This window comes from Rattus norvegicus, chromosome 20 (assembly GCF_036323735.1).
Source record: "Rattus norvegicus strain BN/NHsdMcwi chromosome 20, GRCr8, whole genome shotgun sequence".
Lineage (NCBI taxonomy): Eukaryota > Metazoa > Chordata > Mammalia > Rodentia > Muridae > Rattus > Rattus norvegicus.
In genome coordinates, this window is record NC_086038.1 from 13,010,131 (window position 1) to 13,024,989 (window position 14,859).

Consider the following 14,859-nt stretch of genomic DNA (forward strand, 5'->3'; position numbering starts at 1 on the left):
ATGATCACCAGAGTTTTCCGAGGTGATGTTGGGACCAATTTGGAACAGCCAGGTCTGTAGGGCCCATATCCTGCATCTCTGGAACTAGTCGAACCCTCATGGAAAGAATGCCTCACCAGTTCCGAGATCGCCCAGCTGTGGTAGGCTAGTGTAGCGGTGTGGCTAGGTTGGCTGTTCTGTTGATGGTACAGCCTGCTTACAGAACCCTTGACGGGCATATGTGGAGGACTTTAATAGCAAAAAGTTAGGTCGTGGGGGTAGGCGAAGGCTAAGCCGCCTGGGAGCACAGGTGCCTGCACGACACCCTCCCAGGGTGCATGTGGGAGAGCCAGAGGGAAGCTGCTGCCCCACCCATGCTGCCCCAGAGGACTGATCTCACCCCGGCTTAGCCTGCCTGCTGCTGTCTCCCCGTGTAGCCCCAGCCTGTGCCCAGTCCTCATCACCTTAATGAAGGAGAGTCACTTTCTCCTGAAGCTGTCATGTGAAGAAAAATAGCACAACAGGTAGAAAGGAGTTGCCCCAAACAGTATGGAGGGGCCATAATGACAGCTTGGTCCAGGTTCTGAGAGTCCAGAGGAAGTCTGAGCCAAGCGCCCAGGCTCCCGGGACAACCCACACAGACCTGGTGCCAGAGAGCAGGACCGTTTTCCTAATGGCATCCTGAGTGGCCAGCACAGCCCTAGTGAGGGGAAGAGGTGGCCTACTTAGTGCCTTCCCCTATGTTGGAGTCTTGGCAGGACTCTCAGTAGTGTCCTTCCTCCTGGTAGCGTCTAGGAGGAAAGCCTGGGCTCCGTGTGGTCCTGAAGCAGGCCTGTGTGAGCCCATGACCAGTTTTTGTTGTTTTGGTTCTGAGATGAGGTTTCTCAGTGGAGTGGTAGCCCTGGCTATCCTGAACTCACTTCTGCCTGCCTCTGCCTCCCAAGTGGTGGGATTAAAGGCCACCATCATCTGGCCAGTTTTGTTTTTTAAAATATCTTTCTCCACTTTGGGTATCTGGAAATAGAACTAAATTCCCAGCAGTGTTTGCTGCTACAGTTGAAGACTGAATGGCAAACAAGGGGTCTTCAGCCACCTGGGCTGCTGCTCCAGGGTTGGACGGGGACACTGAGGGCAGCCCGCACCCATCCTACCCACAGTGCACCTCGGCCCACCTCAGGGAAGTCGGCCCTGCTGATCTGTGCCATCTAGAAAGATGGCGCCTTTGGGAAGGTTAGTTTGATTTTGGCTTTTTTTTTTTTTTTTTTTTTTTTTTTTTTGGAGCTGGGGACCGAACCCAGGGCCTTGCGCTTCCTAGGTAAGCGCTCTACCACTGAGCTAAATCCCCAGCCCCATGATTTTGGCTTTTTAAGTAGGGTCTCAAGTCTAGGCTAGCCTCTGGCTAGTCACAGCCATGCTTGTGTCCACCCCCAACTGAAAGCCAGACGTCTGTCCCCCGACCTGTATGTCCTAACCCCACCTCTGCTGCTCAGGGAACCCCTGTCCAGCCAGCTACATGAGGTGAAGTGCTCCCACCGTGGATGGGAACGGCCGTAGTCAGGACCCAGGGAAGGCAGCACGGTTAGCGTATACCTAGGTTTCTACCCTGCAGTCAGGAGGTAGTGCCAGGAATGCGGCAGGACAGTCCTGAGGTGCTCCATGCTGCTAGCCAGTGTTTGTCTATGACCCAGACAGCCAGGCAGTGAAGACAAGAGAGGGAGTGGCTCAGGTCAGGTGAGGTATGGACTTCTCCAAGTTGGGTGTGGTGGGACATACCTTCCTCCGGAGGCTGGAACTGGACAAGCCCGTGGATTTTTACCCTGAGATACATACCAAGAACTCTCTTTAGATAAAGAGACAGAAAAGAGGAGACCTTGACTCTGCAGAGGCTTAGGTGGGGCATTTCCGTGGCCCCCAGGCCCTCCCTTTCCCCTGAGGAAGGGTGAGAGCTGCTCAGGCTGTGTCCATGAATGAGCAGGAAAGAGTTGGCAAGACCACCGTGAACTGAGGGAGCTGGGAGAGAGATCCTAACTGGTAAGGCGGGGCCAGCTGTTGTCCTCAGTTCCATCCAACCAGGCCTGACCAGTTCCACGCCCCTGCCTGTGCCCAGCAGGAAGATATGGTTCCCTCGTGTTCTCTGCCTGCTTTGGTGGCTTTTACTCTGGTTGTGATCTCCACTCCTATGACCCAGATGCAGGATGGGTACCCTTGCACATAAGCCCTCTTCTGACAGCCGAAGTATCTTACCTAAGTTCAAGAGCTGTGTCTCTGCGAGCAGCTTAGAACAGACATCGTCTTTCTTACTCTCAGGCTTATTCTACCAGGTGCTCTGCCAGTCAGACCCCTCAAGGCCTCTTAGCCGGGTTTCCCACAGATTGTCATTCAGGACAGAAGGACATGGCACCAACCCATGGAGACCAAGGAGGGCTCCGATTGTGGCCCTGACTATGTCAGGCCCCTGTGCACACGCATGCACACGCGCACACACACACACACACACACCACACACACACCACACACACACACACCACACACACACACACACACACACACACACACACACACCCCAAGGTATGGCACGTTTCTTGAAATTACCTGCCAGTGCTTTGCTGGTGCCTGACTCCTGTGGAGATAGAGTACCACCTTGTCCCATTGTCGGCCACATTCCCCTGTCACAGGTCCTAGGGCATAGTCAGGGCCTACAAGGCCTGGCACAGAAACATGGGGAAGGGGGACTTGCTCCATGGAATGGGAATGTTACCTATAATTGGCTGTGTCTCTATAGATGGAGAAGAGGTGTCAGGAGTGACAGAGGGTCCCAGCTTTCTATCCCAAGAACCACGGCACAGTCACCAGATGAAAATGGCTGCCACTGGTCCCCTGGCCGAGCAGCACTGCTGGCCAGTGGAGGCTGCTTGCCAGACAGGTGCCGAGCCCACCTTCAGCCAAGGTAAGGCCAGCCAGGAGCAGCCCAGCGCCAGCTCCCACTAGGCCGTACACAGATGGCAGCCATGGGTGGACTTCCCCACAGAGGATGGACAGGGACGTATAGAGCAGCACATGGGAAAATAAGGACAACCCCGGGCCCTGTCACTGAGGTGTCCCTGTGGGCACTGAGACAAGAACACAGACGTGCCCTCCTTTATTCCCTCTCCGCCCTGCCAGTGAGGCCCTTCAGACCTCTTGGCCAGGTCTCCCACAGACCATCAAGGTGGAAGGACATGGCGCCAGCCCAGAGACCAGTCAGGGTTCTGGGTAAGCTCCCGCTCCTTTTAAAGAGATGAGGCTAGAAGAATGTGGAGCCATGCCAGGACAGCTGGGCTGCTCCCAGTTCACGCAGCTCCCTGGAGGCTGCCAGGTTCCAGATCTGCAGTCTGCCTTGGCCCTGACTGCCTCCAGGCTCCAAGAGACACAGGCCCTTACTCCTCCTGGAGTGGAAGTGGACTGGAATACTTCAGAGGATATAGCAGTTGTGTTGTCTTGGTGCTGGGGACCCTGAGGAATCCCACAAGAGCCACTAGAGTCGGCCGATGCCTCTGTGAGCCTAGGCTGCTCCTAGCTGCAAGTACAAGCCTAGCATTCCAGGGTCTGCACCAGAGGCGAGCCTAGGGCCCTGACTGTCTACACAGGTAGAAGGCCAGAAAGGCACCCGTGATGTGGGCCCTTCGACTTCCTATAGAAGAACTGAGTCCTTAGCAAAGAGAGGCAGACTAAGGAGGCTAAGTAAGGAAACTCAGGCTCTGAGGTCTCTCAACAGCCACCAGCACCAAGGTCCCCAGCAGTGGAAGTACCCAGACACCTGAGAGCCATCAAGGCAAAACTGAGTCCAGCAGAGCCAAGTCCCGCCTCCTGCCCAACATGCCAAAGCTGGTGATCCCCTCGGCCACCACCAAGTTCCCCCCTGAGATCACCGTCACACCACCTACCCCCACCCTGCTCTCCCCCAAAGGCAGCATCTCAGAGGAGACCAAGCAGAAGCTGAAGGTGACCGTGGGCACCAGGCGGGGGGCCTGGTGTAGGGGCTCATGATGGGGGTCTGGAAAGGGGCTTGAGTTACTGGGAGAAGGGCCCAAGTTACTATGGGCCCTGGGAGAGAGTTTGGGTTAATGTCAAGAGGTTCAGAGTAAAGCCAGTCACTCCTGACCGTGTCCTGCTCTGTGTGCAGTCTGCCATCCTGTCTGCCCAATCTGCCGCCAATGTGAGGAAGGAGAGCCTGTGCCAGCCAGCCCTGGAGGTTCTGGAGACATCCAGCCAGGAGTCCTCATTGGAGAGTGAGACAGACGAGGACGATGACTTTATGGACGTATGACGGGTTCACCCAGAGGCAGGGCCTGGGGTCCCTTTGGTCCAGACCCTGGGCAAGGCCAGAAGCCTATTGAGGTATGGTTCCCTGTGGTCTCCTAAGCCTGCCCAGCCCCCTCTTTGCAGCACCCTGCCCTGGCTCAGGCTGTCCAGAGCGTGCTGGTCCAGAGGACGGTACGGCCTGTCTTAGGCACATGCACTGCTGTGGTCTGCACAGCCGGGATGCTGCCGCCGCCGCCGCTTCTTTTTTTAATGAGATACTGACTTTCTCTACAAGCCCGTGTGTACTGACCAGGCCCACAGTCCAGTGCCGAGGAGACATCAGGAGCCTAGCTCTCCCCACACCCTTTTTTGTCATTGTTGCTTCTTTTTCTAATAAAGATGGAAAATGGTCTCTGTCTCTTTGCTTATCCTGGGGGACATGCACTGATGCAAGGGGCCCCTGCCCCTGCCCCTGCCCCTGCCCCTGCCCCTGCCCCTGCCCCTGCCCCTGCCCCTGCCCCTGCCCCGGGGCATTCTTCAGAATCCCCTGGGCTCCACTGGGTAAGGATGGACCTGTGTCTGAGAAGACATTGGGCCTCCTAGAGCTCCCATACTCTTAAGTGGGAAGTCACAGAGAAGGCAGAGCCTGAGACACCAAGGAATTAGCCAAGAACACCATGGGAAAGAGCAGCCCAGGAGGGAGGCTTTACTTCATCACAGTTCCCCCCTGACAGGACCAGCTATCCAAGTGTGGTGTCCAGGGCAGAACACAGGCGGGCCGCTGGCTTTAAGGCAAGCTTTGGAGGCTGGAGAGATGGCCCAGTCCTGAAGAGCTCTCCATGCTCTGCCAGAGGACCTGAATCCAATCCCCAGCACATAAGCGGCAGCCCACCTGTGCAGTTCCTAACTCCAGCTCCAGGAGAGCTTTCGCTGGTGCCGCACACATGCAGCAAAACAAAAACGTGAGCTCTCAGGGGAAACCTAGAAGATCTTGCTATGTAGCCCCGCCCTCAGCATCCTGAGTGAGGTTGCAGGCACGTGCCACAACCCTTGACTAAAACCTAGTCACAACAGAAGAAGCCTTCCCTGGGCTCCACACCACTTATCTTGGAGATACTTAAGTTCCAGCACCCCATACCGTGACTGTCAACCATCTGTCTCTCCTTGCAAACTCTAAACCAGAATGGAGACAAGCCTTAAGCCCATACCCCTTTGTGCCTTCATGGACTGGGCACAGCCCTCAATCGAGAAGAAAGTATTAACCTAATATAGGGCCATGGATGAGAAACATGGCTACCCACGATGAGTCCTCACCAGGCCAGCCATCTGGACAGCCAAGACACAGGATAGCAGTCACTTAGCCATACACCTCTGCTTACCCCTTCCTGTCAGGTTAGGGAGTGCCCTCAATCCTGGGCCTGGGATGTTAGCATAGGCTTCTCCCACCACAGAACCTCAGTGTACACAAAAAGCACTCATCCAGAGCCCCTTGTGGCTTAGGTTAGCAGGTTCTCTTCTGGAAGGTGGTAACCAAATATGCCTATGGGGTGGCAGGTATAGGGACAGGGAGTGGCTTGGTTCCCATTCCTACGCCTCAGATTTCCTCAGACACTCATGGGAGACACGGTGACCTCCACCCCTGACTAGTTCTTGGTAATCACACTAAGCTAGAGGGGACTAGGCCCATCGAACAATGGGCTGGCTGAGACCCAGGGCCAGGGGAGGATCACAGATCAGATGGCTTCAGTTCACAAGCCAATCTCCCGAGCTCCTCAACACACCCCCCCGCCCCCCGTGAGGCTAGCCAGTGTGTCTACACTGAAAAACTACAGCTTCCCTGTCCTGGTGTCTAGCCCAGGTGACAAGCCCTGAGTAGGAGTCCCAGGTTTGGGGCCTTCATGAGCCACCCTGGTATCAAGGTCACCTGGAAGCCACCACTAGTTGGTCTCCACCAGTCTCCTTTCTCCTGTGCAGAAGCTCGGAGAGGGAACCCTCATCAGGATTCGTTAGCTCCCGGACTGACAACACTGGAGCTAGGCTGGCCTCAGCTCTGGGCTCCTCTGTCTAGGTAGAAGCTGGCTACTAATCAGAAATGCCCCGGTCTCAAGTCCACACTTACACTCCAAACAGATTAACTCTTGCTCCACCTCCGTCTGTCAGGCTGAGTATGTATTAGCAACACCTCCCTAGGAGAAGCAGAGGTCCAGGTCTGTCCTGAGGGGACCAGGACTGCGTCACCCACCCAGCAGAAACCTCCTACACAAGACTGGACTATGACCCCGGGGTCTGAGCTGTCTTGCCATCCGGCGTGTCATGTGCCAAAGGTCTTAGCATCTGGATGCTCCAGCCCCTCGTTCTCACACAGGGTCCCAAGGCTGTGATGATGGGACAAGAATGTGCTAAGTAGGCACATCAGGCTCGGCTGGGCTCTATGGGCACCTGTGGACTTTGAGAGGGGGTGGGGAGGGGAGGGGAGGGGAGGGGAGGAGCGGTGCCGCAGAACGCTGGGCGGGGCCAGGAGGCGGGGCCTGGCCCGCAGGGAGAAAGCCTGTCCGGCAATCTCTGAGCCACTGTGCTGCCCGCTGGTTGCAAACGCAGGGCACATCATGAAGCTGGCTGTGCTGCCCTGGATTTTGATGCTGCTCTCGACAATCCCAGGCCCCGGGCTTACAGCAGGTATGCCTCACTTTGCTCTTCTGACCCCTCCCCTGTTCATTTGCCTGATCAGCCAGGCCCTAAGCAGATACCTCTCCGGGCTCAGCGTCTGCCCATCTGGTAGTCCATCTGTGACTGTACTGGGGGGTACTGGGAAGAAATTGGGAGGCTCCTGGATCTAGACACTTCTGGGAGAGATGGGAGGCCTGAATCAAACTCATCGTGCACTCACATAATGGCCTGGGAGGGAATCCGGGAAGACCAAAGAGCATGCGCCCCAAACCTCGGTGAAGGGTGCAATCACACAGAGGACCTCTGCCTCTCATCTGTACCTGCGCTGGTCCCTATCAGCTCAACCAAGAAAGTCTAGCAAGAAGGATGAGCTCAGAGCTATGGTCTTTGACTGAGCTGAGCTGGGAGTCAACCAGCCTATAGTCTCCTGCTTCGACCTATCATCCCTTGCAGGGAAGTGCCACCACCCTTCTGGTATTTTATCTCACAGCATCTTGAAGCCTCTTCCCACACCCCTTGTAGTCATTAAACCTTAGCCGATAGATAAATAGTTATTGCTGCTCCTGGAGTAGAAGCTTAGAGAAGTGGCCTAGTAGCTTGGTCCGCAGCCTGTCTCCTGTAGCATATCTATCAAAGATCTGAGGAAGGGACCAATTGGAGTTGTGGTCTGGCCTGGAGACTTGTACCCCACCCAGGTCTCGACCGTTCAGTTCTGGGGCTGAAATACAGCCCTGCCACAGGTCTCCACCGCCCACAGAGGAAGTGGGCTGATCAGCTGGGCCTAGGCAGGATATCCACAGCTCCGTATGGTGCACTACTCTGCACCAGAATTCTCATTGGAATGTCCCTCCTGCCCCCTAAAAAGGGAGTGTCCTGGCTGCCTTCTCAGAGGGTGGGGCTCTCTGGGATTCAGCTTGACCCACCCCCAGGAAGAGATGGACAAGTTCAACCCAGAAACCATTCCCTCCTGGGCCTTTCAGTAGGACTCTTGGTGACTATGTGCTCTGGCCTCAGAAAGCAAAAGGACCCTTTTTGTAGCTGGGAGGACTCCATTACCTGTGCTAAAACGGAGCCCAGCCCATGTGTCATTTGGTAGCCAGAGCAATTCCTGGTCAGCGCCATGGATGCTTCTCCTGGGGAAAGGGGTCCTTTTTGTAGGGCAGCTGACCCCAGTACACCGGGCTTTCTTTTCCAGGTACCCCGGGGAGCTGCTCCCTGCGCTGTGGGGTACAGGATGAAATCTGTTCCTGTCATCCAACCTGCTCAGGCCTTGGCACCTGTTGTAAAGACTTTCTGAACTACTGTCTAGAGATTTCACCCTCCTCGGGCTCCATGATGGGCGGTAAAGACTTCGTGGTGCAACATTTAAAGTGGACTGATTCTATTACCAGTGTCATTTGCAGGTGGGGACACCTGAGCCGCTGGGTCATTAGGGCTCCTACACGCTCAGTCTCATGCATGGAGTGGGAGCTGGAGGTAGAGCCCTGGGGCTGAGGGCAGGCAGGAGAATCCGGGCGCACCTAGCCTAACTCGTTTCCTGAGGAGCAGTGTAGGTCTCCCTAGCTTTTGCCCCAGGCTGCCTCTACTATCTCTCTCCCTCAGGTTTAAGGAGAGTATCCAGACCCTTGGCTATGTGGACGACTTGAAGCAAGTGCACTGTATATCACCCTTGCTCTACGAAAGCGGCCATATTCCCTTCACCATCTCAATGGACAATGGCCTCTCCTTTCCCCACGCAGGCACTTGGCTAGCTGGTGAGCCCTCGCTCTGTCAAGCCAGTCTAGGCTGTTAAGTTCGTAGACTCCGCCCTCCCTGGGCCCTGGTTCCCATCCGCAACCCAAGGCCACGGGACTTTCCCCAACACTAATCCATGCACACTGATACTAGACCCAGTCTGCCTACCCGTCCCTCTGGCTGAACCAGTCCCTTGGGCAAGGGTTGCTGTCACCCATCTCTCCACTCTCTGGCATCTAGAACAGAGCCCCAGCCCATGAGGAGTTGGAGCCATGGAGGGTCCTCAGAAGGCTGGTCCAAACCCAGCCCCCTGATGGTCCCTTAGCAAGGGCCTGGGGAAGGGCCAGATGAGAGACGTGATCTAGCCTGGGTCCTCAGTTCTGCAAGCCTCATCTCTCCTGGTTATGGTATCTTCCTGCCAGGAGATCGTGAGGAAGACCATCACCTAGCTGCTGTTAGTGTTTATCTCTTGGAGGCTCTTCAGAACCCTCCGGGTCTCTTGTGTACCATTAAGCCTTCACTCATCCCTTATGGGCTCCCCTCTCTGCAGCTCACCCCTACAAAGTCTCTGAGTCTGAGAAGAGCCAGCTAGTAAACGAGACCCATTGGCAATACTATGGTACTTCAGACACCGGGGGAAACCTCAGCCTCACCTGGAATACCTCAGCGCTGCCCACGCGGACCGTCACCATTGAGCTGTGGGGCTATGAGGAGACAGGTGGGGCCTGCCAAGGGGCTTGACGGAGGCGTTTGTGAACGTCCGGGCGCTCAGAGATGAGAAGAGGCGTCTCAGGTGGGGAGGGAGGGAGGGGCGTGGGAAGGAAGAAGGGACTTAAGGCTGGTGGTGTAGATCAAGGTGGGTTTTGCAGCTAGACGAAAACAGCAATGACTTCCAGCATGCATGGTGGGCCCCACAGACAGCGGGAGTGCTGGATGCTGTGACCTTTGAGTAGATGGTATGTAGAGAAGACAGAAGCAGCTACCTCAACCCCCATCTCCTCTGAGCTGGACACAGACCAGGGCCAGTGAGTGATTCAAGCGTGTCTCCACTGGCCACGCAAGCCAGGCACCCTGCTGAAGCATCAGAACCTGGCAGCCCACAGGGAACATGGATAGCGTTCATTCCCCTCAGGCTATCAGTGAGAGGCTGAGGGAAGGAAGGGGGTCCTTGAAGGGCTGACCGCGGTCTTCTCTTCCTCTAGGGACGCCCTACACTGGGAACTGGACTGCGAAGTGGTCCTATCTATACCCTTTGGCTACAAACATCCCCAATACTGGCTTCTTTACTTTCACCCCCAAACCTGCACCACCTCAGTACCAGAGGTGGAGAGTGGGTGCTCTGAGGATCATTGGCAGCAAGAACTACGCAGGAGAACAGTAAGGGCCCCAGCAGAGGATGCACCATCTGCCTGCAAACTACAGAGCTTGTTGAAGCAGCCCCTCGGGGTGAGGGTCGGGTGCTTAGCAGCCCGCCCCTTAGCTGGCACCATTTCTGCTGCAGGGATGTGCTGGCCCTCTGGACCAATGATCATGCCCTGGCTTGGCATCTGGGTGATGACTTCCGGGCAGACTCTGTAGCCTGGGCCCGTGAACAATGCCTGACCTGGGAGGCGTTAGAAGACCAACTACCCAACTTCCTGACAGAACTGCCAGACTGCCCGTGCACACTGGCTCAGGCCAGGGCTGACTCTGGCCGATTCTTCGTAAGCCCCTGGACCCATTAGGGCCCCAGAGAGCGGGAGGGGGACAGGAGGGGGGCCAGCCTCCCTGACTGAGTTAGACAAGGCCACCCCGGGATGGGGGGGTTGAAAGATCTCCTTGGGGTTGGTTCCTGGGGAGGGAGGGAATGCAGAGCCCAGGTGACAGCCCCCTGGATGTTCTGCAGACTGACTATGGTTGTGACATTGAACATGGCAGCGTGTGCACCTACCACCCAGGGGCTGTGCATTGTGTGCGTTCCGTGCAAGCGAGGTGAGCTACCCGACCAGGGATAAGAGGTGGGCAGGGCTTGGGGGCAGCTGCAGCCAACAGCGTCCCTGGCCTGTCCTACTTCTCCCCTAGCCCCATGTACGGCTCAGGACAGCAATGCTGCTACACAGCTTCAGGTACGCAGCTCCTGACCTCAGACTCCACCAGTGGCAGTACCCCTGACCGAGGCCATGACTGGGGCGCGCCCCCATACCGCTCTCCTCCCCGTGTGCCCGGCATGTCTCACTGGCTCTATGACGTCATCAGCTTCTATTACTGCTGCCTCTGGGCTCCTGAGTGTCCCCGGTATATGAAACGACGGCCCTCCAGTGACTGCCGCAGCTACAGACCCCCACGCCTGGGTAGGTGCTGGCTTGGGTTTCTGACCACAGAGTCATGCCTGGGTGGGAAAAGCCAAAGGAATCTACCTGATGATCCTTGGCTTTCGCCTCAGCCTCCGCCTTCGGGGACCCCCATTTTGTCACCTTCGATGGCACCAGCTTCTCGTTCAGCGGGAACGGCGAGTATGTGTTGTTGGAGACGTTGGAGACGGCCGCCGCCGTGAAAGATCTGAGAGTGCAGGGACGGGCCCAGCCTGGGAGAATGCCCAATGGTGAGGCAGAACCCCACGGCCTCTACTTTGGGGGTGGAACTGTTAGGTCATCCAGGGCAGTAGGCGAGAGCCAAAAGAACCCCATGCTGAACCCACCACCTAGGCACCCAGGCCCGTGGCACAGGGCTGACCGCAGTGGCTGTCCAAGAAGATAAGTCCGATGTGATAGAGGTGAGGGTAGCTGACGGCTCCCAGGTCTTGGAAGTATTGCTGAATCAAAAACTCCTCAGTTTCACTGAACAAAATTGGATGGACCTGAAGGGTAAGTGGGTACAGCCAGGTATGGTCAGCAGGTTCCCTGTGACTTTCACGCTGTCCCTAGTTCTGGCCGTAGGCTGTGGTAGCATCTGGCTCAAACACAAAGGCAAAGCCAAGACCCACGTGGCCAGGTTGGGGAATCTGTACCCTGTTTGTGACTGTTTTAGGCCAGCGAGGGTGGTTGCTCAGCCTGAGGTCTGGTCTCATATCCGCGGGACCATAAGGCCTACACAGAGTCCTGAAAGGCCAAGAGCTAGCAGCTAGTCCTCCACAGAGCCCACAGAAACCCAAAGACCACAGTGATGGAAAGTGGCAGCCAGGAGCCACAGCACAGCTTCCAAACTCCGTCGGCACTGGGCTGTGTTGCTTCAGAGCTGAGAAAAAAAAAATGGCTCCTGGAGGGGATGAGTGAGAGTATCGTATACAAAGACCTTCAGGAAGGGCCAGGCTGCTGGAACCTCGTCAGGGATTAACTCAGCATGGAGGAGACGGAGAGTCTGGGTGCATATAGACTGTAGACGTGAGTTGGGAGTGCTAACACATCTCAGTCAGCAGACAGGTGCATCCTCCTAGTTCCTTACGTGTACCCTCTACCCTACCTCAGGGCTGTGTCAAGGGTTGAGGGGGGCGGAACACAGGGCCCAAGAGAGTAACCCTAAGCCGTCTTTACTTGTGGTCAGGCATGTTTCTGTCAGTGGCCTCTCAGGATAAGGTATCAATCATGTTGTCATCGGGGGCTGGCCTCGAGGTTGGCGTACAAGGTCCTTTCCTGAGTGTGAGCATCCTGCTTCCTGAGAAGTTTCTGAGCCATACCCGTGGTCTCCTGGGAACACTCAACGATAACCCTGAGGATGACTTCACCCTGCGCAATGGGCATGTCCTGCCCCCGAATGCCACTGCTCAGCAGTTATTCCAGTTTGGAGCCAACTGTGAGTGACAGAAGGGTTTGCCCAGGGTGACAGTGGATCAAGGAGAGAAACTTGGCTGTGGCAGGGAACTGTGCCCACACAAGACTGACACCTGTCTCCTCAGGGGCTATTTCCAACGCCTCTTCCCTGTTTACCTATGACTCTCGGCCTCTGGTCAACCAGTTCCTGAACGGACCCAAGCATGACCCCAACTTCAAACCACTCTTCCCCGATGAGACCACACTCAGTCCCAGCCAGGCAGAAGACTTGGCCAGACTCTGTGAGAGCGACCACTTCTGCGTTCTTGACGTGATAAGCACAGGGGACCCAAGTGTGGGCAATGCCACCAGGATTGCCCACCAGCTGCACCAGCATCGCCTGAAGAGCCTGCAGCCAGGTAGGGGCTGGGAAGGGGCTTAAAGGGCAAACCTCTCAGATGGTCTAGCCTCGTTCAGTGGCCAGCAGTTCAGGCCTGTGCTCTGTGCTCTGCCGGTATCCCAGTGGTATCCTGTGGCTGGCTACCCCCGCCTGTGAATGGGCACAAGGAAGGCTTGAAGTACCTGGAAGGATCCACCGTCCGATTCGGCTGCAACAGTGGCTACAGCTTGGCAGGGCCAGAGAGTAGCACCTGCCGCGCTGATGGCACATGGTCTTCGCCTACCCCGGAGTGTCAGCCAGGTGAGCCGCCCCGCCCCTGCCCACCGCTCCGCCCACGGTCCCCCCACCCCCACCTTGCCTCTGCGCACCTGTGTCCTCCCCCGCCTCTGTCACCGCTCTACTCTCGTCTCTGTCAGGGCGGAACTACACCGTACTGCTGAGTATCATCTTCGGAGGCCTGGCCATAGTGGCGCTGATCTCCATCGTCTTTATGTTGCTGCATCGTCGCAGGAAAAGCAACAGGTAAGACCCTACTTGTGTGAGGACATCACCCAACTCCCCCCCCCCCGCCCCCGTCCCGACACACACCTCTGCCCCTCCTTCGCTTTCTTAGGACCCAGAAGCGGTTGGCGGGACTCCTGTGCCACTTTAAACCTATCTCTGTTGTAGGAACTTGTGGAGCTCGCAGCCCTGACACCACAGCACCCTTGACCGACAGCATCGGGCTACGTCGCTCGCCAAGACCCAGCCTCCCGGGAGAAGCGCAAAGTACCCTAGTCCTATGAATGCCACATCTAATATCTGTGCCTTTAACACTACGGACCCAATACCTGTGCCTAGCCTGTCCTTCTGACTGAGACTCGATACCAGATAGTCTTAACTCCTGAACCCCGCCCCCAACACTCCTCTCTCAGTAAGCTGCACTTTATTCATCTAGTGGTGATGGCTCTAATTCCTCTGACTTGAGGGATGGCCTCCTTGTCCCGTCCTAGAACTGGAGTACCTATGTCCCAAGCCCAGAAGAAAGAAGTTCCTGCGTTGGAAGCTCACATTTCAATCGCTCACTCCCCAGAGCCAGATAAATGGAAACCTGGTGCCTGTCCTCCTGTCGGGGGTCCCCAGAGCTAAGCTGCCTTGATTCCGGGCCCCATGGCCCAACTTGAGAGCTCCGGTTGGCCCAGTCGCACAGCGGAGAAGTGGCCTTAGGGCTTGAGCAGGGAGAAAGAGAACTGTCCAGCAGAGAAGAGACATCCGTTGTAGACCAGGCTTCTACTCTTACCTCTTCTCTAGTGTACTCAGGAACACCCTTCCATGCCTGTACCAGGAAACAAGCTCGTGTTACACCTTTCCTGGTTCCTGTCTGTTTGTGTTTCCCCACTGTTCCATAACTGTCTGGGAGGTCACTCACTGATAGCACCAGAGTCTGAGCCGCGCCTGCTTCCTCTACTCCTGCCTCACAGGGCATAGTCTTTCCCGTGATTTTTCACGGATTAAGGAGAATGGTGGGGCCCAATGAGAAGGCTGATTCCTGTCTTCAAAAAGCTCAGCAGGTTGGGGCCCGTCACGTGTTGGCAGCTCACAAGATGAAAGAGACCAATGCCGTCTGGCTAGTCCCTCCTCCCTCCCAGACCCTGTGACACTGGTTGTTTATGAACTGCTGTGCTGCTGTAGGAAAGGCAATATCCCACTCTGGTCTTCCCTGAGAAAAAGATACCTTGTACAAGCCCGGCTTGGGCTCCAAACCCTGCCCAGATGCCGCCACTTCTCAGATTGGCACCGAACTAAGCCTCATTGATTAATTTGCTCACTTAGACTCTCTCTTTTTTTTTTTTTTTTTTTTCGGAGCTGGGGACCGAACCCAGGGCCTTGTGCTTCCTAGGCAAGCGCTCTACCACTGAGCTAAATCCCCAACCTCACTTAGACTCTCTTTTTTTTTTTTTTTTTTTTTTTTTTGGTTCTTTTTTTCGGAGCTAGGGACTTAGACTCTTTTAACAGCAGAAAGACAAGCGGGGCCCCAAAGTTCTCCTTTGTGAAAAGTCCTCAGGATGAGGGCTGTGAAGGAAAGGGCCTGGG

General features: G+C 56.0%; 2 protein-coding genes across 3 annotated transcripts in view; both read left to right on the forward strand.

Moving 5' to 3' along the window:
* Cabin1 (calcineurin binding protein 1) overlaps window positions 1–4,671 on the forward strand; it is a 122,052-nt gene extending 117,381 nt beyond the window's left edge. The window contains exons 35-37 of one of the 2 annotated variants that reach the window (XM_039099130.2): window positions 2,762–2,926; window positions 3,734–3,960; window positions 4,142–4,670. In XM_039099130.2, the coding sequence (XP_038955058.1) occupies window positions 2,762–2,926; window positions 3,734–3,960; window positions 4,142–4,285 (536 nt within the window). In that variant the 3' untranslated portion in view covers window positions 4,286–4,670. Of the gene's footprint in view, window positions 1–2,761; window positions 2,927–3,733; window positions 3,961–4,141 lie in introns of both variants that reach the window. The other variant, NM_053575.2, reaches the window with a different exon arrangement.
* A 2,158-nt stretch (window positions 4,672–6,829) lies between these two features.
* On the forward strand, window positions 6,830–14,134 carry Susd2 (sushi domain containing 2). Its single transcript, NM_001414913.1, has 15 exons — window positions 6,830–6,936; window positions 8,123–8,330; window positions 8,530–8,681; window positions 9,212–9,379; window positions 9,864–10,038; window positions 10,163–10,364; window positions 10,547–10,632; window positions 10,723–10,991; window positions 11,084–11,242; window positions 11,346–11,504; window positions 12,181–12,429; window positions 12,533–12,805; window positions 12,910–13,086; window positions 13,203–13,308; window positions 13,456–14,134. The coding sequence occupies exons 1-15, from the start codon at window positions 6,867–6,869 to the stop codon at window positions 13,478–13,480; spliced, it is 2,478 nt and encodes an 825-aa protein (NP_001401842.1). The 5' UTR covers window positions 6,830–6,866; the 3' UTR covers window positions 13,481–14,134.
* Window positions 14,135–14,859: the final 725 nt, after the last annotated feature.

Coding starts and splice junctions, on each gene's coding strand:
- Susd2 (NM_001414913.1), top strand. CDS start 6,867: ATGAAGCTGGCTGTGCTGCCCTGGATTTTGATGCTGCTCTCGACAATC. Junction 9,380..9,863: donor GTGGGGCTATGAGGAGACAG/GTGGGGCCTGCC, acceptor CTCTTCCTCTAG/GGACGCCCTACACTGGGAAC. Junction 10,992..11,083: donor CTACAGACCCCCACGCCTGG/GTAGGTGCTGGC, acceptor CTTTCGCCTCAG/CCTCCGCCTTCGGGGACCCC.